At 39.7% G+C, this 24,941-nt stretch overlaps 1 protein-coding gene across 1 annotated transcript in view; it reads right to left on the bottom strand.

The window, feature by feature from the left end:
* Nucleotides 1–3,406: 3,406 nt before the first annotated feature.
* Nucleotides 3,407–24,941, bottom strand: part of HDAC11 (histone deacetylase 11) — a 258,327-nt gene continuing 236,792 nt past the window's right edge. The window contains exons 10-11 of the mRNA XM_078661452.1: nt 21,081–21,286; nt 3,407–3,494 (exon numbers count right to left, since the gene is read on the bottom strand). Of these exons, the coding sequence (XP_078517578.1) occupies nt 3,458–3,494; nt 21,081–21,286 (243 nt within the window). The 3' untranslated portion in view covers nt 3,407–3,457. The remainder of the gene's footprint in view (nt 3,495–21,080; nt 21,287–24,941) is intronic.

Below are 24,941 nucleotides of genomic sequence, written 5' to 3'. Positions count from 1 at the left end.
CTTTAGGGCCTTACAGCAAATGATGGTTTACTGAACGGATTTTCCTAGTAGGGAGATATTTTCTGATTAAATGCTCTGTGTATGACCAAGAGTACTTTAAATGTAATTCTAGAAATAACCAGCAACCACGAAGCTGCTTTAGGTCTAGTCTAATAGAATGTATTTTTGCAAGTTCAAGACAAGCCGAGCTGCAGCATTCTAGACATGCTGAAGCCGAGTGAGTAGGTCCTGAGAAGCTCCTAAATAGAAAACATTAGCATAATCTAGTCAGGTGGCTAGAGGAAGGTATTTTAAGAACTTTTCAAATATGTTAGAAGCTCAAAATAAGTGGCAGCCATGGCCGGAACCTGGGGTTCAAAAGTAAAGCCGTATCCATCAACACCCCCAGATTCCTTGCAACAATTGAGGGGGTGGGTGCTTGCCCCAACTCAGGAGGTCAAAGTCTTATAGCGTTGACAAGAGAAAGGGTGCCCAATACTAGAATTTCAGATTTATCAAAATTAAGTAGTAAACAGCTGTTATACATCCAATTGGCAACAATAGAGAGACAACCCACATCATCGTCAACCACAGAATCGTCAAGCTGTTGAAGAGCCAACATAAGTTGTGTGTCTTCCTCATATGATACAATATTCCTTTGAGCTATCTGAGCAAATGAGGCCATATAGATGTTAAAAAGAATAGGGCTCAAAGCTGAGCCCTACAGGACACCACAACTTATGGTTTTGAACTGGGATGTAAACGTCGATAAAAAAAAACTGCTTTGTCTCCTCGAAAAGCAGGAGTAAAGCCAGTCTAAAGCTCTACCCACTATTTCTGTCTTCTCAAATCTCTGTATAAGGGTGTTATGAGTCAAAGGGGCCCATTAGGATTACGGGCGGATCGCCCACCACCCAATTCCCCCTGCCGCTTTTCCGCCCGGTCACGAGTTGACCGGGCAGAAAAGGGTTTAATATGGTGGCGGTGTCTGTCAAACACCGCCGTCCATATTACTATGCAGGCAGAGACATGCCTTTGCCACAGAAAGGTATGGGGTGTTTGACATTGGGGGCCCGTTGCGGTCCCCCAGGGACTCTGGGGGGTGGGAGGTGTAACTGGGGGTACCTATGGTACCACCCAGCAGTTCCATGCACAACATGGCAGTCACCACGCGGTGCCTGCCATGTTGTGCATGGAAGTGCACAACATGCCTTTCTGGCATTGTGGCGGGCAGTGCTGAGTGCACCACCCGCCACAATGACAGGAATGCAGGATGCGCCCGCCACTGTGGCGGGCGCATCCTAATTGCCCCCACGGGACCCCCGCCCTTATGGCGGGCGGTCACGTTTCCCGATAGTGTCAAATGGAGGAAAGATCTAATAAAATAACCACTGCCTTACATCCAAGATCATTATATATTCAGTAACCTCAAGGAGGGCAGATTCAGTGCTTAATTCTGCATGCAAGCCTGACTGAGAGAAATGAAGAATATTTTTCCACTCAGTGTACCTGGTGATTTGGCGTTTCACCAGAGATTCAACATTTACCTAAAATAGGGTGGAGGGAAATAGCTGAATAGTTGCTCAAAATGAGTAAATCTGCATTTTTTTTCTAAGAAGGGCAATTGTCCTATGATAATTTGGATTATCAGTCTAAAGAATCGGCTCCAACAACAATATTAATTCTTGAGCGTCCTCTATTTCTGAAAGTGAAATAAATATCAGATTTTATGTTTTGGATAAACCTACCAATATAGTGTAAAAAATTACTTAATTCACCAGCATTTTTAATGATGCATGGGTTTAGAATCTAATTTAGTCATTTGACAGGTCATGGAACACTACTACAGACATGCAGGGTTGCATTGGGATATACCTGGTCACTGAAACACATTCACATTGTGAATTTTAAAAAACATACTTCCCACCCACTAACCTGTCACATTCCTCTACAGGACAGTTATTCAGTCTATATTTACATTGTTTTCTTACAGTTATTGATATTGCATGCCTACCAAATCAGACAAGTGTACTGACTCCATGTCAGTGCAGGCATGCAGTAGAATTGAATGAAGTCATGGAAAATAACATTTTACCCAGAGAGTTAAGTGGATAAGGCCTGCTTAGAAGACTTCATACCACAGCAGGAGTCAATGCCAAGTGACTGAAAATCTAGGAAAAGTGAGCTTGATAAAAAGGTAAATGGAATTTATACTAGCTTTTAACCCACAAAGAGTTAAACCACTTGGTTATTACACCAAGATCGTGTAAGAGCTTCAATAACCTGTGTAACTAATTTCTAAGCCTTTGGCATCATATACAGGTCAACCCACAATGTAGTTTCGCTCTGACGCACCCTGATATTTGCATTCCAAAAGCATAAATAACCAATCCTTTCCAAAATATATTTTTAAAAAACTATAACAATATCAATCATTAACAGTCTTCAGCACTAAGCTATGAAATACTCTTAATAAGAGGATTCCCCAAATAATCTCTTGGAGACATCATTTTAATAGCAGAAAAATGTATGGATTCCCACACTAGTAAAGCTAGTTGACGACAGAAACTCCCCCTAGCCTACGTTGGGAAATATTTTGTAAGTAGTGGATTGTGACTGCAATTCATAAAGCCAGAAATGTCAAAGACACAAATGTCTCATTTACAAATTCTATAAAACAATACACTCTACTGTCACAGGGCTATGCAAAATATGTCCAATTTTAGCAATCATGATACCTAACTATATAGAAGCAGTCATTTCCATGGAAATCCAATTGAGTGGTCCAGGAAAGCAATGTAACTTATGGAAATACTCACACTGTTGTGCATTTGTACGCACATTTGGAATATATTTTCCATAAATATCTGCATTTGATCCAGTGTTTCAAGTTTGACTAACCAGACAGCCTTTTTAATGAAAACGAAGAGGCAGTTTTTAAATCTAACTACTTTCTTATCTGAAAGAAATCACAATTCTCGCAATACAGAGGGTTTCCTCATGCAAAGTTAAGAAACACAGTTTTACTTTGGCTATTTATGTGAATGTTAAATTCTGCTTCAGCATTTTTGGGATTTTGTGTAACAGTATTTCTGCAGTAAATCTTTTTCATGTGTTGGGGTTTGGTATCCTTCCAAACGTTTACAGCTTTCTTTGTAAATTGGACTAAATAGAAATTGGGTCATTTTAAAACCAAATAATCCATCATAGGAGTTAAAAACGGTAAGCATGCATAATATAAATAAACATTCAAACACAAAAAAGAAAAACCTCTTTATAAAACTCTAGATGAAAAAAACACATATACAACAGCATAGCTATTTCATGTTACTATTCTAGGTATCAACATTTTAATGTTTGCCACCTGAAATACTAAATATTTTCAATCTTCTAAAGAACAGAACATATAGTTGCAACAGAAGCCAAATATCTTTTATTTGTTTATTTGTTTCAAGCATTGAGTAATATTTCAATCAAATCAGATTGTTTGCATCCATATCTCAGCAGACTGTTTTCTGTGTAAAGGAAATAAATTACGAACTTGTTAATAATTATGCACAGCAGGAAAGGCACCTCCTATACAGTGGAAATCAAAATGTTAAATGAATAAACACATGGGAAGTAAAACTCAAAATAGTTTACCATTAGTAGAGTTGTGCCTTGTACAGACATGTTTAGCATACCCTGCTAAGCAGGGTTTAAGACATAAATAATACATCAGCATTATTTCAATTTTCACACACGTTATCATTCTAAGAAAGTACAAACTATCAGATAAATTGTGTAATAAATTATATCATCCCCCATTAAATAGTCTTTTTAAAAATATGACTGAAAACAGTTAGTTCTGAATTATTGTCTTCTTAGTATTCACTATCTAAAATTGGTGGTTAGCAAATGTTAACAGAAGATATTTATTCCTCACAAATTGCACATATAATCTCATACAACATCTACAGATAAGCCGGACATATCTGAGAAATACTACTTCTATTTAAAGTGCATTTTTAAATATTTCATTTTGTCACCATCAAATATATATTTTATATACCTGAACATTGCTCTTAAGGTTTTAACTAAGCAAACAATATATTTATTTTATTTTTGTAATTACATAAACAATGTGAAGAAAGCATTGAAAATCGACCATACTGAGCACTTCCCCAGTGACATCCTCCTTCTACCAAATACAGTGCAGTGAGTGATATAATATTGCTATAAGACATTTATGTATTTGCTTTAGATTTCAACAATATGCCACTCTTGGGCAACTTCAGAACATTAAATTAGTTACAACAATGAAGAAATATGTTAACAGTTACATATATATTTTTACAATACCTTATATAAGATACAAATGTGGACATTAAGATAGGGAAAAACATAGAGGTATAAAAAGAGGAAATGACCACCTTAAATAAGTTCTCTTAATAAGATGATAATAAATATTTAAAAAGCTGTTATATTACCATGTTCTATGTAGAACAGATATGTACAACTGTAAAATCTATACTACTATAATAAAGGAAGAACTTTCAGCCTTTGAGGCAGGTAAACTCGGGAACCACAGTGCCAATCCACACACCCGATACACCGTTGGAATCGTCAGGGTGTGTAGATGGTTATAGCCTATATAAATTTAATATAAATTAAGAAAGTTATTTAAAAAATGTAAAGTAAAAAAAAAAGTAGTCCCTCTGAAGTAGCGCCGGCCGCGACGTGCGTGCTCACGTCAGGAGCGCGGGGAGGAGCGGTGGACATGGCGCGGGGGAGAAGCGGTGATGTGAGGAGCAGCGGACAGGCCAGCGGCGGTGCGAGAAGCAGACAGGCGGGAGGAGCGGCGGCTCAGGTAAGAGGACCCATGTCGGGGCAGGCGGGGGTCGGGGCAGGCGGGGGTCGGGGCAGGCGGGGGACAGGCCGGGCGAGGGCCCGGGCTGCTGCACAATGTCGGGGCGGGCGGGGGGGCGGGGAAGCCTGTTGCACCCGGACAAGGTCGGGACGGGCTGCTAGTGTTATATAAACCAACCCAAAAAATCGAAATTAGATGCCTAACGATTACTTTAACAGTTGCAGGTCACACATTAAGTACAATTGAAACATGATAAAGATATAAAGGTATCATTTTTACACTAATGCGGTTGATGGATTTAAATTGCCACAGATTGTGATGGGCTGAAAGATATAACAATGTGCCTGATGCTATTTACAAAGCTGTATTTTTATCATGGGGCAAGTATTTTTAAGACACAGAAATAAAATTTCTCATATTGCGTATGTATGTTGTTTTAAATGGAAGTAAAATATTTAGCATCATCATCTGTTGAACAGACATGGCAAACATACGTAACTTAAGCTAGTAGATTTGTCAAACCATTCATAGACAGCCTGCTGATTGGCAGGAGACGTGATGTTGCCAAATATGGTTATACGAAATAGATAAAAAAAGACCCTACTTGCCCCTTGTATTCAGTTTCTTTTTTTATACTGAGCAGGTAGTGACCATCCCAAATATTCAAGGGTTTGCATATTCATAGACTTACAGATGCTTCGAAATGGCCAAGTTTCCAGACTGTGACTTGAATAAACCACATTGTTAGATACTTTATATGAAGACCAAATTAGTGGATTTAAGGCAGAAAAAAGCTTTTGTTGCTTCTGCGAAGAAATTTTTCCCCACAATAAGAGCAGCTCTTATTCTTGATAGTAAAGTAAATGGTTTGGAAATAAACAAATAAAAAATGTGCAATTACCATATTTAGAATTTTTAATTAATAAGCACAACCCTAAACTGAAGGCACTTGCAGTATTAATAATGAATATCAAGTCATATGTTAATAGACCAGCAATGCGAAATTATTATTATGATTGTGCATCTTTCATAAAAGTAATATACTCTAGTGAATATAAGCAATGCATTTTTTTTATTACTAAAATAGTATACATATGGAATACAATTAGATTACAGATTTTGCTCACCGCAAGGTAAGAAATCTATGTGATGGTAATGTTATTTAAGATGACAGCAACTGAGAAATTGGTCACATTTTTAATACAGATATTATAATCTCTATGTAGGTTAAACATAAGTCTAACGTGCAATGCACTGTGGTTACAAATAGTGTTACTTTTTAAACAATTATTTTCTTTATTTAATTGTCTCCAAATATTTAACAAAAACAGTAAATCAAAAGCTTCATAATGGTGATCATTAAAATTGAACATTATTATTATTCTCCTTGTGTTTGCATTATTATTTTTATGTCAGGCATGTGCATATATTAATGCCAGAAGCCTCAAACTCAGTCCACATTTCTGTATGCCTTTTGAAGGTAAAATAGATATGCCCTAAAAAGGCCACCTTCATTCCTCCCATCATTTCTCAATAGTGGGGGCTAGTGGTTTTCTCTATATTTCCATTCAATATGTCCAAGTATATTAGCCATAGTTCAGGTAAATTTATGAGACTTATTTGTGGAGTGACAGCTTCAGCTACTGCTCTTGCTAAGTCTTGTGACATAGTCAGAGCATTAATAACTTTATTAAAGTTCTGCCTATTGAATGAGGAACAGAAATCCAAACTTAGAAGTGTTTTATATTCCAAATGTTTTGTTTCACTTCCTTAAAGGGCTAGCCTGAGTGTGTTATACATCAACACAGTTAGTACCTGTTTTTGATTGAATAACATCTGAGGAATTAAATAAATTAGAGCATTTCTTTAGTTGATCCTGAACTACAGCAACAAACCCATACCAAAAGACTTTGGTTTTCCCACATCAAATGTGAGAACTAGGACTGATGTAGTTGTCTGTTTAATGGCCTTCTCATCTACTTAGGAAAGATACAGTGAGGAATGCTCATCCATTACCATTCACCTGACAGTGAGTATTAGACTCCTCTAAGGTATCAGTGGTGCCCCTAGTATTCTGATTAGAAACTTTGAATTGATTACTTTTGCTTGATTGCTTTGGAGTGGACCTCTGAAGGATTCACTTCTGTGAGAGAAAATCCTTGCAACTTCTGGCTTTGGCACAATAACTCTCTCCTCTGCCCTAACGTGGCCCAGGATCAAGGGGGATTCAATAAACTAGATGAGGGAAGATTCTTTTTGAATGTGGCGCAGCTGCTGATGTGGTTGCTGCAGTGAAATAAATTGTATTTGGGCAACTAAGCAAACCCTGAAGGAGGCACCTTGGACTATCTTCAGAAGACTAGGTTGTTCCATTTCTTGTATCCTAATCGCAGCTAACCGAGTCAAACTTACACATCTTTGTGGCTGTGACTCTGGCTACACACTCCAGTCAGATAACAACCGAGCCGAAAAAATAACTGATACCTGCTATGATGAAGCATCATAATGAGTGTTTTTTTACTCATATTATACTGTTTCTTATTACAAACAATGTTCTAGCATTTTTATTCTTTTGAAAGAAATGGTGCAAGTTTTATGAGGCAGGTATTACATTGGGACAGAAATTCTAGGCTTTTTTTAGTGGAAATAAAACCACTAGTTTTTTCTGTTCCTCTCTTCAGTCTGGAACCAGGTATGCTGACATCCCCCAATTAACCTTATTCAAATCATGGAAATAATTGTTCTTTGCCCAAGGTATTTACCAGCCTTTTGAGACTATTCTCTGTTTTTGTGCCACTGATACTTAAGACAGCAAGACAGAACATGAGACAACGAGATGCAAGAAGATTCTGTGGTCCAGGAATTGAAGGAAAGGAAGACTGACATTTATGTAACTTCCAAGAATCCCATTTAAATATTAGGTTATATTATCTATGAAACTGGCTACCTTTTATGAAAAAATGTTTAATGACTTTTCACCATTTTCTCAAGAGGATAGGTCATAAAGCTGTAATTCGGCCTTAATTAAAAAAAAACTTGACAAAGTCAATAGGTTAGGGTTTTTTACAGGACAGAAAAAATGCACACAAAAAGCATGTACACATCCAACACCTCCTTAGACATACTTGTACACACAAAATTAACCAAGTACAAATTCTACATGTATGAATGCTAACAAAAGCATATAGTCATTCATCCAGAAATAGTCAAACCAGTGACCCAGGCACACAGACCAACATACACTTATGCAAATAGGCCAACAAACAAAGATGCCACTATCAAAACATTTCCTATTTTGCCCATGGGGGATGCAATGGCATCCCTATTTGGAATTCCCTAAGGATTCACTCTTAAGGAATCAAAAATTTAGTACATATTCTTTTGCATTTCTTAAATAGCAATTCCTACAGATTCGCTATTTAAGAAATGCAAATGGGAAGCTTTGTACATCATAGTGAACAGTCACACTCAATACACACGCAATTACAAACAACACACTTTCAGACTCACAGAGACAGTGGGATGGACAAAAAGGCAGGAGCATTGACAGGTTAATACATTAAGCGTGGAGAAATGCATGCATAAGAGACTTGACTGACCTTATGGCACCAGCCTATGGCCAGCCATGTATGACAGAGGTCCTATCATTATTAAGGAAATAATTAAGCTGATTTCTGTGTGAACCATTAGCATCTATTGGCTTATACCTTGGAAATGACTTATACTCTGATGTATACTTTTGAATTTTACAGGTGTGCAGTCCAACGAAGGATGTTGGTGCATTGCATATTCAGGGCTCTAATCATAAATGTCCTATTAATACATGTATGTAAGACCTTTTCTATCTGTAAGGTTCCACTGATGTAACCAATGAGAGGTTTGGGGCAGAGTTGTTCATTGGGACTCAGCAAGTTGTGTAAACATTCAAAGGCACAATTTGACCTCAATTCAGAGGTTACCCATCAAAATCCAACATCAAGAAAACAAAATGGATGGCATGGATATGACAAGGTTATTAATAAGGTATCTTTCCACTGTCTGGAAATGGAAGGGGAAATGGTGGCTCATTCTGTGGTGTTGGTTGTTCCTTTCAGAAAGTGTAATGTATGATCTATATAAACAGATTGGCGTTAATGCATTTTATAAGATGGCACCAACCTACTTCAAGAGCATGAGGAGTGCCACTCCTTTTTACTTTGAGCCATATTGCTCGCTTCAGCTAGACATCTGTGAGCAATTTGTTTTCTTTAACACCATGAACATCAATTCACCAAAATGCCAGGGGTAGTGGAAGTGACATCACACACCCTTTGACCTTCAAATTCACTCACTCACACATGCTCACACATTTACACTTACACACACTCTCTCTCTCATGTAAACACTCACCAGCAAGTATGCACACAACATACATTTAATTGCATTTTTATTTACGTACATCCGCTGACAAGAAAGGTCATATTCTATCTAATTGTACTCCAATTTGTATTACACTAATAGTGATTAATGGACCATTATTCATTATTAGTGTAATAAAAAATCTTGAGAAAAAAAGAGAGTGAAGCTCCAATTGATGTCCATAAGGATGAGCTGCCACTGAGCTCCTAGCACTGATTTTGCCGCCCCTGCGTATTGGGGTCTCAAAGGCAGTGCCAGTGGTTGCCAGGGGCAAGCCATGGGTCCCAGCTGCGACCCCTAGCAACTCCTAAATGAAGTCCTTGTTTGGCACAGGTAATTACTGGCCAGGTTTAAAACTAATAAGTGTTAGGTTCGAGGTATGTCCAATGGAAATGAATATTAGGAGGGACACACATTCACTCTTTCGTTTATTTTCACAGGAATGAGCCAAGAATGTAATGGTTCTGTCGGGTAAGAAATATGTTGATAGATGCTCGAAACAAGTAGCATGGAAACACAACATAACCTCTACACAAAATAACTCAAAAGGAAGTAACTCTGTGTCGTTACTTTTTTCTATAGAGCATCCAATACAAACGACTCAAAAGGATTGAGTATGAGACAATCACTTTAAATTGTTACTTTTATCCGAATTGCATCATTCAATTACATCCAAAGTAAACAAACAAAAGTAAATACTGAAAACAAGAAAGTTGCACATGAGTGACGAGTGAAGTGACAAAGGTGCTTATAATATAATAATCCACATTTGTAAAGCGCACAATCACCCGTAAGGGTCTCCAGGCGCTGGGGGCCGTTGGGAAGATTAAGCAATCTATTGCCCAGAGTCACATGGTGCTGGGCTAATCTGCCGCCGATGCGGGGGATCGAACCGTGATCCCCAGATTCCGGTATAGTGTTCAAATTGTGAACAAAATATACAGTATAGGCATATGTGCTGTTTGGCATATATACAGTTTGGGAGGTCAGAGGTTTAATGATACAGTGAATCCTATCCTAGTTCGAAGGAATCCTATAGTCTCTGGGCCTAGTAGTACGTCGACGTTTCGACCCTGAAGGTGCCCCAGTAGGTGGTCACAACGGGTCTTCCTCAGGATGGGAGAGCGGGAGGGCAGGTTGCCTCAGGTTGACAGCCCTTGGACGGCCGGAAGATTGATGGCCTTGAAAGTGTGGATGGTTGAGTCACCACCTCGGAGGGCCAGGAAGATCGGGCCGTAGTACCATCTTCCATCTGGCATGAGTCAGACTCATCTGACTCATGCCAGATGGAAGATGGTACTACGGCCCGTCAAGTCACCTTCGAATTAGATTCCTGCGCATACAGTGGTTACTATTTGACTAATCCACCTTTCTACTCCTACAAGGCCACGATCTTCCTGGCCCTCCGAGGTGGTGACTCAACCATCCACACCTTCAAGGCCATCAATCTTCCGGCCGTCCAAGGGCTGTCAACCTGAGGCAACTCCCCCTCCCCCTCCCGCTCTCCCGTCCTGAGGAACACCCGTCGTGACCACCTACTGGGGCACCGCCAGGGTCGAAACGTCGACGTACTACTAGGCCCAGAAACTACAGGATTCCTTCGAACTTAGGATAGGATTTACTGTATCATTAAACCTCTGACCTCCCAAACTGTATATATGCCAAACTGTACATATGCCTTCACTGTATATTTTGTTCACAATTTGAGCACTATAAGCATCTTTGTCACTTCACTCGTCACTCATGTGCAACTTTCTTGTTGACAGTATTTACTTTTGTTTGTTTACTTTGGATATCATTGAATGATGCAATTCGGATAAAAGTAACATTTTAAAGTGATTGTCTCATACTCAATCCTTTTGAGTCGTTTGTATTGGATGCTCTATAGAAAAAAGTAACAACACAGAGTTACTTCCTTTTGAGTTATTTTGTGTAGAGGTTGTGTTGTATTTTCCATGCTACTTGTTTCGAGCATCTATTATCAACATATTTCTTACCCGACAGAACCATTTAATTGTTTACATATATAATTACCCAGGTTCTGAGGGACACAGGGTTACCCCTTTTTGAATACTCACTAAGAATGTAATGGTGGCAGGTTCAGACACAAAATGTTCAGACACATAGTGTTCCAACACCTTATTTTAATAGGTGAATTATATATGGGATAAAGTACCCTCTGCCATACAGCATAAGGATATTGGAAGTCACTGAGGAGTTCTGTCCCCATACAGATTTTTTTATAAGGTCAGGGAACTTTGAGGTGATTTGCAGTATCCTTAGAAGTAATACATGTTCACACCATCAACCTTCCCACAAACTAATGAAATCCTTGGTGTGTTTCTCTTTCATACAAAAGAGGAAGAATATTTTCAAACATGAAGAATAAAAGTAGAATCTCTAGCACAAAATTAAGCAAACTAAAAGACAGTACATTATTTGTTGCAAAAAGGTTATTAGACTCAGTTTAATACAAGCCAGATTGTGAAATACATACCTGTGTATATTTTCGAAAATTAGCTAAGGAGTGCAAAAACGAACACGTTTTACCATAAATATATATATATATATTTGTAATTATTCATCTGGAAAGAGCAGGTTTCTGTTTTTGTTTCTTTAAAATGAATATGTAATTACAATCCGTGGCCTGACTTTCCCCCTGGCTCCTGGCAGCAGGCATTGTAATTGAACTCAATTGTAGTAAACTATTACAATTCAGCATAAAAATAAATATAAAATCATTTGTTTATTACAGGTCAAAAATCACCTGTAATAAGGAAAGAAGGGCTTGTATACTGGAGTTGCAATCACCCATGTATTATAGTCCATACTAGCAAGAATAAGACCGGATTAATTCAGGGTTGTGATCAAGAAGCCTGATAGTGCGATAAATGAAGCTTCTGTGCCAGGAATGTCAAGAGAGAAGATAAACGGTGAAAATCACAGATTGGAATATAGCAGATTAATGCAGGAAAAAGTGACAGCATAGATGAACATATTTTAAAGCAAAAGCAAAATGTCTCCATTCCCCTACCCTGCCAAAGTATCAGAAAAAGAATAAAAGGAGACTAGGCTCTGAATGAAGCCCGTGGCTATTTGAATCCTCACAGTGACTAAATTCAAGGTGAGTAGAAGGGTGCTGGTATGGTGCATGTTAAAGAAATACTTTTTTTCTTGTGTTAAAAGAAATATATTTTTTTGTAAGCATCATATTTGTGATACTGATAATATTTTAATATTTGGATAAAGAGATAAATACATATTTTTTCATTAAGAAGATTCAAGGGGGCCATCCGTAATCTGTTCTATTGTTAAATATAAGAATTTACTTAATCAATAGCAAAGGCTGATAATGGGTTGAATTTTCTGAGAACAATTGTCATGGTTTTTAAACGAGTGATTTGTGGCACTATGCAGTTTATAGTAGGTATATAATTGTTCCTTGAAGTCGGATTTAGAAATCACTAAATATAAGGTTTAACATACCAAATGTTAACATTTAAATAGGAAACACATTACAGACATTTAATGTCTTCTTCTTTATTTTAATATCATGTTGATTATTGTTATATGCTTTAAAATACAAGTTGAGTTAAAGTTTGCCAACCTCTTTTCACTATACTTTCTTATGCTTATACCATCTTCTGATGAGCTTTCATCAAATTTTAAGAGAATCACATTTCTACTTTTGAAAACCTAATTTAGCCCTAAAAGACGCACTTGCTGTTTTCTTATTCACAGACTGTATTCGTACTATAATTTGAGTCTAAGACCAAATGCAAACTCCATCACAACTTACAAATTCCATTCTACTAAATTAGTGGGCGTATTTAAATTACATCGCTACACATGTATAAATGACTGTCTTCCGGATAAATGAACGGCACAGAGTGATGGAGTATTTTTTTCAATTTAGCAGTCAGACTTTTATAGGGAGAAGGAACACATTTTCTCAAAATTTCTGTGTTAATGTGTTAACGTGAAAAGCTCACAATTACAAGGTATGTCTTGTGGAGCTGTAGTTACAACAATGACTACTGGGTCAGGTTTATAAGAAAGCATGAATATTATAGAATTGTTAATATTCTGGTAGTGCCCTATTAAACTTTCAATGTTCTGTGTTTCATTTAACGTATACAATGTAAATCAATAAACGTACCATGAGTTAAAGAGGTATGAACGCCTTTAACAATGTTGCAGCTACCAATTTAGGTCTGTTTAATGAGTATTCACTGCTTTGTCCAATTTTGGTATATTACTTATGAATGACCTGGTTATTTATTAACCATTTTCATTACTCTGAGTCCAAGTCATCCTCGTCAAAGTTCTGCTCACGGTCACAAACAGTGCTCTCTATCCTAGTAAAACTTTCACTTCAGAAGAAAAACATTATTTACTTTAGTTAACTAATAATAAATCCGCTCCATGTCCACCAGAGTAAAGGAAACGTCATACAGTACATCTTCCTGTTCTACCAAGAAAAAAACAAAGCCCAAGACAAGCTTCTAGGAGGAAGAGGAGGGAAGGAAACATAGAAATGTACTGTACAAGGCTTGGACTCTAAGTAATGAGGATTACCAGAAAGTAGCATGGTCGTTACCTCTTCGGCCATCTTCTATTGTCCCATTCCTAACCAATTGGGGATATACCCAAGCTTTAAGAAGTGGCTTGTCGTAAGGCTTTTGGAACAACATATTCAATACACCAACTTTGTATGTAAGGCAAAACTTTTAATAAACAGAAACATATCATTATGAGGTAACAGCACTCAGAACATGTGAAGCTAAGTCGGCCTAAAAAGCACACCCCCACATGCAAATGATAATGAGATATAAAACTGCGGAGAAGACGTAGTGGCTGTGCAAAATTTGTCTTTGAGAGGAGCACCCTTAAAGGAAGCCAATTAATTGGACATTTGACTCGTCAAACAACCATGTATCATCTTTGGCAAAAGGATAACCCTAGTTCTGAAGCCTATAGAAGTATTAAAACAAATTCATTTGCTTAGGATACATAAAGAGGGACATCCACCCTGGTCCAATACACTAAAGGTAACACAAAACTTAGATTTTCCATTGGACGCCCTCCTATTAACATAAGTGGATAAATCTCTTCTGGCATTGGACATATGTGAACTCCACTCCTCCTAAAGTGATGGCTCGGGACAATACGATGAAAAACAATGTCCTGTGACCAATGGAAAGCAGATGGGACCTTCGGTTGGAAAATGTTAGAAGGGCGAAAGCTCACTGTGTCCTAGAAAAAAACCTAAGGCTCTTCACAAAGTAATGCATCCAGTTCAACAACCTTTCGACCTGAACAGATTACCATTAGAAATAAAACCTTGGGTGATAAGAAATTTAAGTCACCCGACTTTAAGGGCTCAAAGGAAGAGTCTTGAAGGGATTGGAGTACCAGAACTAAATCCCAGGAGGGATGCAGTGAAAGGCCCACTGGTCCCTTCAAGTAAAATTTTTTAGAAAAGTTACACTAAGGTCAGAGATACAAGATGCTCCCTCATATCTGAAAGTCCTAACTGTTGCCCAATGTCTGCTCAAGGTAGAAACTGCCAATCTTAATAAAAAGCCATCATGGAGAAAATGCAGTATTTTTATCAGTTTACTTGGGGTAGGATTAAGATCTTTTGAAGAACACCAGGCTACAAAGTTCTTCCAGTGGCTATCACAGACCTTTAAGGTTTCAGCCAAGTGATACTGCTGAATTTCTATTGCAACAGTGTTCTGACACCCCTGTTCTTCTAAGACAAGACTCCCAAGTTCTAGACCAGCATCCTGACGGATAATATGGGAATGGTTGTGAGTTGAAGGAGAGTGGGATTTAGTGGGTAGATACACAGACTCAGGACTGCTAGATGAAGTAATATCAGAAGCCAAGGACATCTGCTCCAATAAGGAACCACAAGAGGTACACAACTCCCTTCATCTAGATTATTTCTTAGAACTATCTCCAAGGGGTCGGCAAGCCTATACTACCTCCCCAACAGATAAACTGCTGTCATGTGAAGAAGAATGGGCCCCACCTATTGAAATATGTCCAAAGTCAGTAACACTAAGGTTGGTGATCTCAGGCTGCCTGGTCAATTAATATAAGGGCGAACATCTTGAATGTCCAAAAGAATACAAATGAACCTCACCTGAATCAGAAAGTAGAGAACGGCTAAATAAATGCCAACCAATTCCATCCTACTGAAGGGCGTTTTCTCTCTCTCTTAGAGCCAAGAAACTCTGCATGCACTGCTCCCCCAGGATTCCACCCCAACCATGAAGACTGGCATCTGTTGGTATCATCACCAGAGGCAATGTGCCTCTGCTCAGAGTTTCTAGGTAAAGCTACCAACACAACTGCTGCCAAATGGCTTTCTGACAAAGAGGGCAAGAGGTTTGGAGAAGTGAATCCATCATTTTGGCAACCAACTTGAAGGACACATGCATGTGATATTGTCTGCGTCTGGTTTTAGCCGCCAACCCAAAAGAATGTATCCTGAACTCTACAAATGTCAATAGTCAGGATTCTGACAAGGAAGAAGGAGTAGCAGAGCTATGCTTTTTCTGCATCAGGGTCTACCCCCCCCCCCCCCCCCCCCGAGCCGAGACGACTCCCTAGAAAGGCTGGGCTTGAGTTCTCACAAATCTCAATTGGTCAAAATCTCCCCTGGAGCCCCTGACTCTCTTGAACAATAGCTTATAATCCCCTGCCTATATTTTAATCGGGAAACGACCTTAACAACACGATCAAAACACTGCAATACATTTACATCACTGTTTTTACAACACAAGTCGTTACCACGACTTTCACTGGAGGGCGCTCTAGACTAAGGAATAGTGTGATTTACTATTCCAACACCTTCCCTACTGTACGTAGGCTGGAGTTGGAATAGTAAATCATACTATTCCTAAGTCCAGCGCCCTACAGCACAAGTTGTTGTAACGATTTCTGTTGTAAAAACAGCGATGTAATGTACCGTGATCTAAATGATCGTGTTGTAACATCATACATCCATTTTAATCATCTCTTCCGTTTGTGGACTGGTACCCAAAAGGGAAGAGACATTTGCGGGGATTTTTGTTAAGTGTCTGCTCATAGGAATGCCTCCACAAATATTGCTACTGCTTAATGTGTTGCTGCCACTGCTGCACATGACTAGTGAAAGCTTACATCTAATAAAATGTTACATTTTGTTCCATGAAGGACAGACTAAATATAAAATCCTGCCCCTTATATATAGACTTTGATATAAACTGAAAGTTTTTGATCAGTGACTGTACAAAAAAGAAGTATAGGTGTAGCAAGAGATAGAAGAATGCATAGCAGCAGAGGATCTCTTTAATGTCACCTCCATACCACCATAACAGGTGTATTTGTAAAGCGCACGATTACCCGAAGGTGTCCTGGCGCTAAATAACAGATGTTTATTGTTACCCAACTCAATGGTACTCATTTTATAGACCTCAAATGGATGAAAGGCTGAGTAGACCCGTCGGGATTTGAACCTGTGACCATGAGGTCGAACACAGGCCCCTGCAGTGGCTGCTTTAGTCCACTAAGCCACCAGACCAGGCTTCCATCAGAGAGTACACTTTAAATATGGGGGAAACTCTCCTTGAAGCCATTTAAAGTATATATTTTTAAAAGGAACTTGGCTTTTCTGCCTTCTTTCTGTTCCTGGACAACAGTTTCATAATAGCAGACTCGACTACGGAAACGCCCTCTACGCCGGAACCCCGACCAAGCTCATCAACAGATTGCAAAGAATCCAGAATGCCTCTGCACGCCTGATCCTCGACGTCCCGCGCCGCGACCCCATCACCCCCCACCTGAGTAACCTGCACTGGCTCCCTGTCGACAGAAGAATCTCCTTCAAGCTCCTGATCCACGCACACAAGGCACTGCACAAGACCGGCCTAGCCTATCTCAACAGTCGACTCTCCTTCTACGTACCCAACAGGAATCTCCGCTCCGCAGACCTCTCTCTGGCTACCATCCCACGCATCCGCAGAACCACAGCCGGAGGCAAATCCTTCTCCCACCGCGCCGCCAAGACGTGGAACACCCTCCCCCTCATCTTACGACAAACTGAAGACCTTCTAACCTTCAGGACACAACTCAAGACCTGGTTGTTCGACCAGGAGCAACAGCACCCCCTTCCTCTCCACCCCTCAGCGCCTTGAAACCCTTGCGGATATGTAGTGCACTTTACAAATTTATGATTGATTGATTGATAGCACTGCGAATAGGTAATTGCTAAGGCTTTTTGCACTGGTAATGTTATAAGAAATCTTTATCCACTTCTTCAGGGTCTGGGGAGGGCAGATTGGATCTTATGTGAGCCGAACACTCACATACATTAGCTTCTTGAACTTAGCGTCCTTTGACTTCTTGCTCTCCATCAAGGTCATGAACATGAGCCTCAGTCTAGGTTCTGGTGTATTTTGGGTGCAAAAATATCCGAAGGAATTGAATAATATCTTCCCTCTTCTCCTTGAGGTGGGACTTCTTCTAAAGTTTCAATATATTTGCACTTGGCAGAACTATTTTTAGCTTTCACTGTCGGGCAGAAGGCTAACTTCTTGCCAATGAGGAAGCAGCTTCCTACTTTAATCTGCCTCTTCAGTAGCCAAAGAATGAGGCCCCGTAATCCGGCTACCACGCAGCCATGATGAAGCCACATGGAAATGAATAAACAGGGATCACATGGGACCTCACAGCCCCTGAACCCTGCTTTAAAATTAAAGCAGGCATGGAACAGTATGGGCTATAAGAAAATGAGACTGCTATAGCATTACTATTTCCTCTCACTAAGAACAGCCACATCAGGAATTGTCTCAAGCATGGCCGTAGCAAAACCACTGTGACTCTCATTAACGAGACCATTGGAGTATTCGGAACAGCTACAGCAGAGGCCGACCCTGTCTGTCAGCAATTGCGCAGGACGTCAGCTACAGCATGCCCCATCAAAACGTAGACCGCAAGAGCAGGTGTAAAAGCCAACAAATAAAATACAATAATAAAATCAAAGTTACTTACAGAGTTGGTAGCAAACTTAACCATGCATGAGATAGGAACACTGGAAGAAATCCTGTATTAGGGCTCCTTTATTCCGGTGGAGAAGGGGAGACGTTATTGTTAGGAACTTCAAGTAAATAATGTTTTTGATCTAAAGTGAAAGTTTTTACTAGGGTAAATATATCTGTCTTTGACAAAGGTGGAACCTCAATGATTAATGACTGTTATGAGGAAGAGGGAAAATGAAGAAGCAGTTCTCATTCTCTCTTTGTTGAAAAGTTTGTTAATCAATATTGTGAGATCACGTCATTGAAAAAATGAAACATATTTGTGAAAGAAAAACTCATGCATAACAATTTGATCGAGGAGCAGAGTAGATAACTTGAAAGTAACTATTTTATGTTTGCACTTCGAAATTTTAAATTTAAAAGCAACATTTACCGATAAGATTAGCGGGATGCCATGACTTTTCCTGAAAACAATAAACAAAAATGCTCACAGCAAAAGTGTTGGCTGTAGTGTGCTGTCCACTTATATTAGGACAAGAAGTGAAGAGAGCAGTTGATGAAATTGTACTAAAAGCTGAGAAAACACAATGGTATGGGGATGGGCAGGCGAAGAAATGGAAGAAAACAATACAAAACTGTATTAAATAATTGGAAACTGGGTTGAATAGTTTTCCCAAAATAAACGCGGGGGGGGGGGGTCCTGGGATCCCATGCCCCCTCCAGCTGATTAAATAAATGTCAACCCTTTTATAATCAAAAATATTAATTGATAACGAAACCCACCTTTCAGAAACAGGTATGAACAGCAAATAGCAATGGAAGTGTAACACTATCTGGCTCATGGCACATAAGGAATAACACAAAGGCACAGATGTTGCCAGTAACAGCTCAAAATTTAGCTAAAATGTACAATATACTGAAGCAATTTCCTTAAGTCTAGGAGACATATTATGTTACTACATTTATTCGTATCATCTGTATTTAGTTTCATTCAGTTGATTGTTATACGTAAATTTTAATAAAATGATTTAGAAAAATAAAACGTAGGCAATAGATAATTTGTTGATAATCTAACCTGTGTTACATGGGTGAATTTGTAAACTATTAACTGCAAATGCATTTTGTATCTCTGTCAGCAGCAACAAATGCAATAATAAAGTACCCAGTTGAAAGCTACACCCAGTAAGAATATATGGCAAATTTGTAAGTGTATGTTTTATGTTGGCATACACTGCAAGCGGCCAAGGACATATCACTGAAAATAACTACAGCCGTAGAACTTTGCAAACAGCTCTGTACGCTAAATGCTAATTTGGGAAAAGCTTGCATGTGCTAGATACATTGGGCTTGATTCACAAACGTTTATTAACTCATAGGTTCCAACTTTTTGGGAGCTCCCCAATGATTTGCCCGGCCTCAGCCGTCTTATCCATCTGAAAAAGTGCACATCTGCTCAGAAATTTATTTACAGTGAATTACAACAGTGGATGAGAACTCCAGGCTTACTAAATATCTAAGAATTAGGCTCTCTTTAAATGAATTATAAAATGAAGATTACAAGTGACAACCTTAATGAAACCCACATGAAAAAAGCTGCCATGTTACAGTGACCCACAACAAAATATCCGAACATCCTCGAAGAGCATCTTTCTTGTAATTTACATAAATCTAGAGTCTGCTTCTTTCATTTGTTAAACAATGTACAGGAAAATTACAGAGCATATAAAGTGCTACACACCTCCCTACAACTTATTGTAAACCGTGAATATGTTTAACGATATAAATAGCTTGTTTTTCTGTAATTCGTGAAGTGCAATCGAAAAAGTCGACAACGTGCCACTCTGTTCACATCTCATATGTTGTCTTATCTTATGCATAATGTTATCTATAGACACTTAATAGACATATGTATAATAAACATTTAATATCTCAGCAAATATGATGTTATAAAAGACTAAACATAGATAGCCCGATTCACAAAACAGTTTTCCCTATCTGCCATTTTGTGTATGACTGAAGTGACAAAGAGAATGTTTGTGTGTGCCAAATTGTTATGGCTGTGCACAAATTGACTGGTGCACCTGCATCTTGCCCAAGTGCAAATCTTGCAAACCGGGATGTTCAAGGAGGTGTGGCAGGTGCAGATTTCAGCACCTCGCTCTCTCAAGTAGAGTTGTACTATGATCCTTCCATGATTCATGGCCCCATGTATAGAACAGGCCAGAACATCCCTGCATCCCATACCCTTTAATCCACTGTTCATGGAATACTTGAATTGGGGTGTACAAATTTGAATCCCAGGAGGTGGAACTGTTAATCTAAGAACTGATACGTGGGTAGAGCTATGGGACCCTGATTAAACTATCCCTTCCATATCACCATGCCACTGTGGCTCATTTAAGTCAATGCAAATTAGAGCAGTGGTGCTTAGTTTGTTATGCATTGTGGTTAGGCTGAAAATAGAAGTTCAGGATTTGGGCTCGCTGCTCAGTCCTCTTCCTGCCTAGAGGTCCGGATCGTGAACTGCAACCTGCCTACCTTGAAACTATGCTAAGACAAAATGGCCTTTGGGATGCAAGTGCAGAGCTTTGTGAATCTGACCACGGGGCTTATTATAGCTATGGCGGTCCTTACAAAGGTACCACTGTGGGACCACCAAAGCATCGCCCGCCAGGATTGAACTCCTAATCTGGTGTGTGGTGTGTGGACGGCTTTGGCAGTCTCGCAGTGGGGCACTGGCGTGGAGGCCCACTGCGAGACTGCTAAAGTTGTAATAAGGCCCTAAGGACTTTTCAGAAGTGCCATCATGCACTTACTACAACCTTGCAATCATCTTCTCCAGCTCGGGATTTTGCGCTTCATGGGTTGCACAAGCCTTGTCAATCAGCCCCACACTGTGCAGATGAAGGATGGAATCGGCAATGACCCGAGCTGTCCGTTTCTGATAGCCTCCAGATGTCACCATTAAGATTGGAATCTTGTGACGTTTGGCCTTCTCGAAAACGATTTCATCCCTTTTGATAACTCCCTGTACATTTAAAAAAAAACAAAAAAGGCATTTAAACAAATAAACATCACATAACCTTAGCTTCATTTAATACCATGCATGTTACATTTCATATTCTCTATTCACAACACAAAAGATTAATATGATGCCATTTCAAAAAAGCTGCTTATTCAAAACCATATGTAACACTGTGGGTCATTTTGAGTGTGGCATAGCTGTAACAACCCACTAGTACCCCACTAGGTTACAGATGGCAGAGCCTCAATAGGCTCTGCTGTCAAAAAACCTTTGACCCATGGTAGTGCCACAGTAGGGCCACCAGTTAGTGTACATTGGAATGGCAACCCTAATTCTACCAGCCCTAATTCTAGCAGCCCTTCCAACCCACAACATACCTATTCCTGAACAGTACTGTGATGTATTCCTATAGGTTCTGTATCGATCCCCCTATTCCTGACCCTATTCTGGTTAACGAGTTAACTAGCAGCCATCCCATGATGCAGAAACCGTTATCTGATTACGCCAGACCACGGCACAGGAGCGCGTTATCTGATTAGGTCATAACGCTTGCCATCTAATTAGGCAAAGCAATATTCCTCCAGCCCCTGATAAGGCATACGGAGTCCTCAAAACAAATCAAACCTATGACAACCTGGGAAAAACCCTGCGGCCATTGTTTTGATTTCACCGATAACTTCAGTAAAAGAATGTGCTAACGACCAGCTCGTATGACATCCTTATTGACGTATCTATGTCCATCCTTACGTCAATCTCGGCACCTTAGAGGTATAAATATTACCGACATTGCCTTAAGCAAACACACGCGGTGGTGACGAGATCGGAGCAGCGAGACTTGCCGAAGCCCAGCAGAGAGCGAAGCCCACTAGCTGCCCCGCCTTCCTGACGCGCTGAGAACGAGACGCTGCTTTCTCCTGCCGAGAAATCCAGCTCCGGCGCTTCCGAGCAGCCCTCGCAGGCAGCTTGGAATATCGAGACCTCAGACGAGAGATACTATCCCTCAACCATCCTAGACCTCAGGTACGGAGCTGAATAACCCCTTGCAGAGAATTCTTGAGTCAGTCACTTGGCAAAACAAACTTAACTTAAACTGCTATTTTCTATCCCCGCCCACGAATTAGGCTTAGGTCAGGTACACTGGGGTAGGCGTAGTTAGAAGCACCAGTTGAGTACGATTAGTCAAATGTTTATATGTATGTATCTATTCTGTCCATTTTAAATAACGTATGGCTTAGAAACCATATCAATGTTTTTACAGTATTATTTTATAATTCTGCTTTTATTGTATGCACTTTACTTAACAATAAGTATTGCAATAATATCGATCCATTTCTCTTGTACGAGAAAAGAGACTGATCAATAAATAATATCTTTTATTGAACACGCCCGTCTCTTCCTTTTCTCTACAATCTGGTGAAACTAAGAATGCACGTACTGACTGAGTAAAATAAGTTGTCTTTTGTTTTCACATGACTCTAGAGATACACTCTTGATTAGGGGAGAGCAAAGTTGTCATGTTCTATGGTTGTCAGAAACTAAATCCCTTCTTGTCTATCCAGGGAGGTTCCACTCCTCCTTGTCTATTCGAGAAAGTTTCTAGTGAACTCTGAGCTAGCTGGCAAACCCAAAACTTTAAGTCTAATATCGACAGTAGAAGACCTAGTTAACGTCTGGTCTAGGTCTATACTATTGGAGGTATTATTCCAATGCGCAGAGCCTATTGGGATAATAGGAACTACACTACATGGCGCCCAACGTGTTTGGATAGGCGATAAAACTAACGCAAAACTTTAGAGTAACTCAGTCGTGCTTTTTCACTCAGACCCCTTTTTCCCATAATACTCCAAAGACGTCTGGAGTGGGTGAGAGGTAAAATCCGCCAAACCTCGCAGGAGGGAACTCCTATGTATGGTTCTTGGTTCAATCAACGTTGAAGGATACACTGTTCCAAAATATTGTGCATCTAATCTTTGTTTCCGTAAGAAACCTGATCTGCAAACAAACAGAATAACCTTCCTGACAGTAAAATGCCAGAAAGTGATGATGAAAGAGAGAGAGCTAGATTAGCAGCTGAAATAATAGAAGCTGATAATACTATGCAAGGAGCAGACCCGGATATAAAACTCATCCCGGTCAACATAAGAAGATCTATAACGTTAAAACTTATAGACAATGGACTGACACCAAGAGGTGGTACAGTCATATTCGTAATTGAGGCACACGAATATCGGCAGACAGAGGTATTCTATTCATGGATACACTTTCCAGCAGCAAATGCTGTAACAAAGGAGTTCCACTATTATAAAATAGAGGAACCACCGGATACCTACACTCCTTTCGAAGAAGTGGAAGTACCACTCAAATTCCAAGAGCACCTGCTCTTGTTTAATGGCGCCCTAAAACATAATAATCACATCACCAGGCTCGGTCCACTAGGTAGATCAGGAGCAACGTGGCCGGTCCTAGCCGGATACACACCACATCCAGACATCGAAAGGATGTCTGCAGCAGATGTTTTAGTACAACTAAAACAATTAATTAAAATATATAGACAACTAGTCCAATATGTAATGCGGACTTCAACCATCCAACCTGTAGTTAAAATTCCACAGCTGACCCCACATCAGGGGAACACAAATAAAATTACACCACAGAACATACAGTCCTGCCTAGGTAAAGTACCAGCTAAACGGGAACAAATACCATTCTGGTTAGCACAAAAAATCACCCAAATAGAGGCGGTGTTTCCAGACACCACCCCTGTGGATAAACACAGGATTCTGACTATCTGTCTTCCAATGGGAATCGCACCACACGTGGAGGACTGTGACACTTGGGGTACAGTCTTTGCTTCCATTTACACAAAAACACATGGTGTACCATCCATGTCGGTAATACCAGATGTGCTAAAACAAATTCAAGACGAATACGGTCCAGAACCCGCTTTAACTCTTGGTATGAAATTACTAAAAGACTTCAAGCAGGTCTCGGCAATATTACTAGCCAACATAAAAGGAGAAGCAGCGAATGTGGCGATCCGCCAGAGGTTAAAAGAGACAGATATAGCAGACCAACCAGCTGAAATTGCCAGAATTATAGAAACATCCTATGAAGAACTAGGTAGAGATAGTTTGGGTGGAATACCAGTAAAGCCCCAACTAATTGAAAGTCCTGAAAAAATATTTATTAAAAATAATCTAAACAGTCAAAAGAAGAACTGGGATGGAAACAAACAATCCAATCCAAAAGAAAAGAGATTCCAGTCCAGAGGAAGGTCTCCTCGGCGGAGAGAAAGATCTCCGGACCAAGGACCCAAGTCTCCCCAAAGGGAGCCCTCTGTGAAAAAATACAACCTTAGAAATAGGGATAACATAAAGAAACCGGATAGATATCAAGATTTTGATACACGTCCCTCTCAATCTTTTCAGACTTCCTCGCAGAAATCGGAAAGAAGAGGACGATCGGAACCCAGGGAAGGGCACGTCAAGTCCAAAGACAAGGAACCTGCTCATCCAAATAAAAAATTACAGTTTCCAAAAAAGAAGGTAGCCAGTATTAAAGTATTCAACAATGCCGAGAATACTGAGGACACAGCTGAAAAACGGAGAGTGGGCTCAGACAATGCTAGACAGCGCAGCAGAAGTGAGCATAGCACGCA

The sequence above is a fragment of the Lissotriton helveticus genome, chromosome 9 (assembly GCF_964261635.1).
Source record: "Lissotriton helveticus chromosome 9, aLisHel1.1, whole genome shotgun sequence".
Classification (NCBI taxonomy): Eukaryota; Metazoa; Chordata; class Amphibia; order Caudata; family Salamandridae; genus Lissotriton; species Lissotriton helveticus.
Note: the sequence above shows the minus strand (reverse complement) of the source record. Positions and strands in the feature narration are given on the sequence as shown.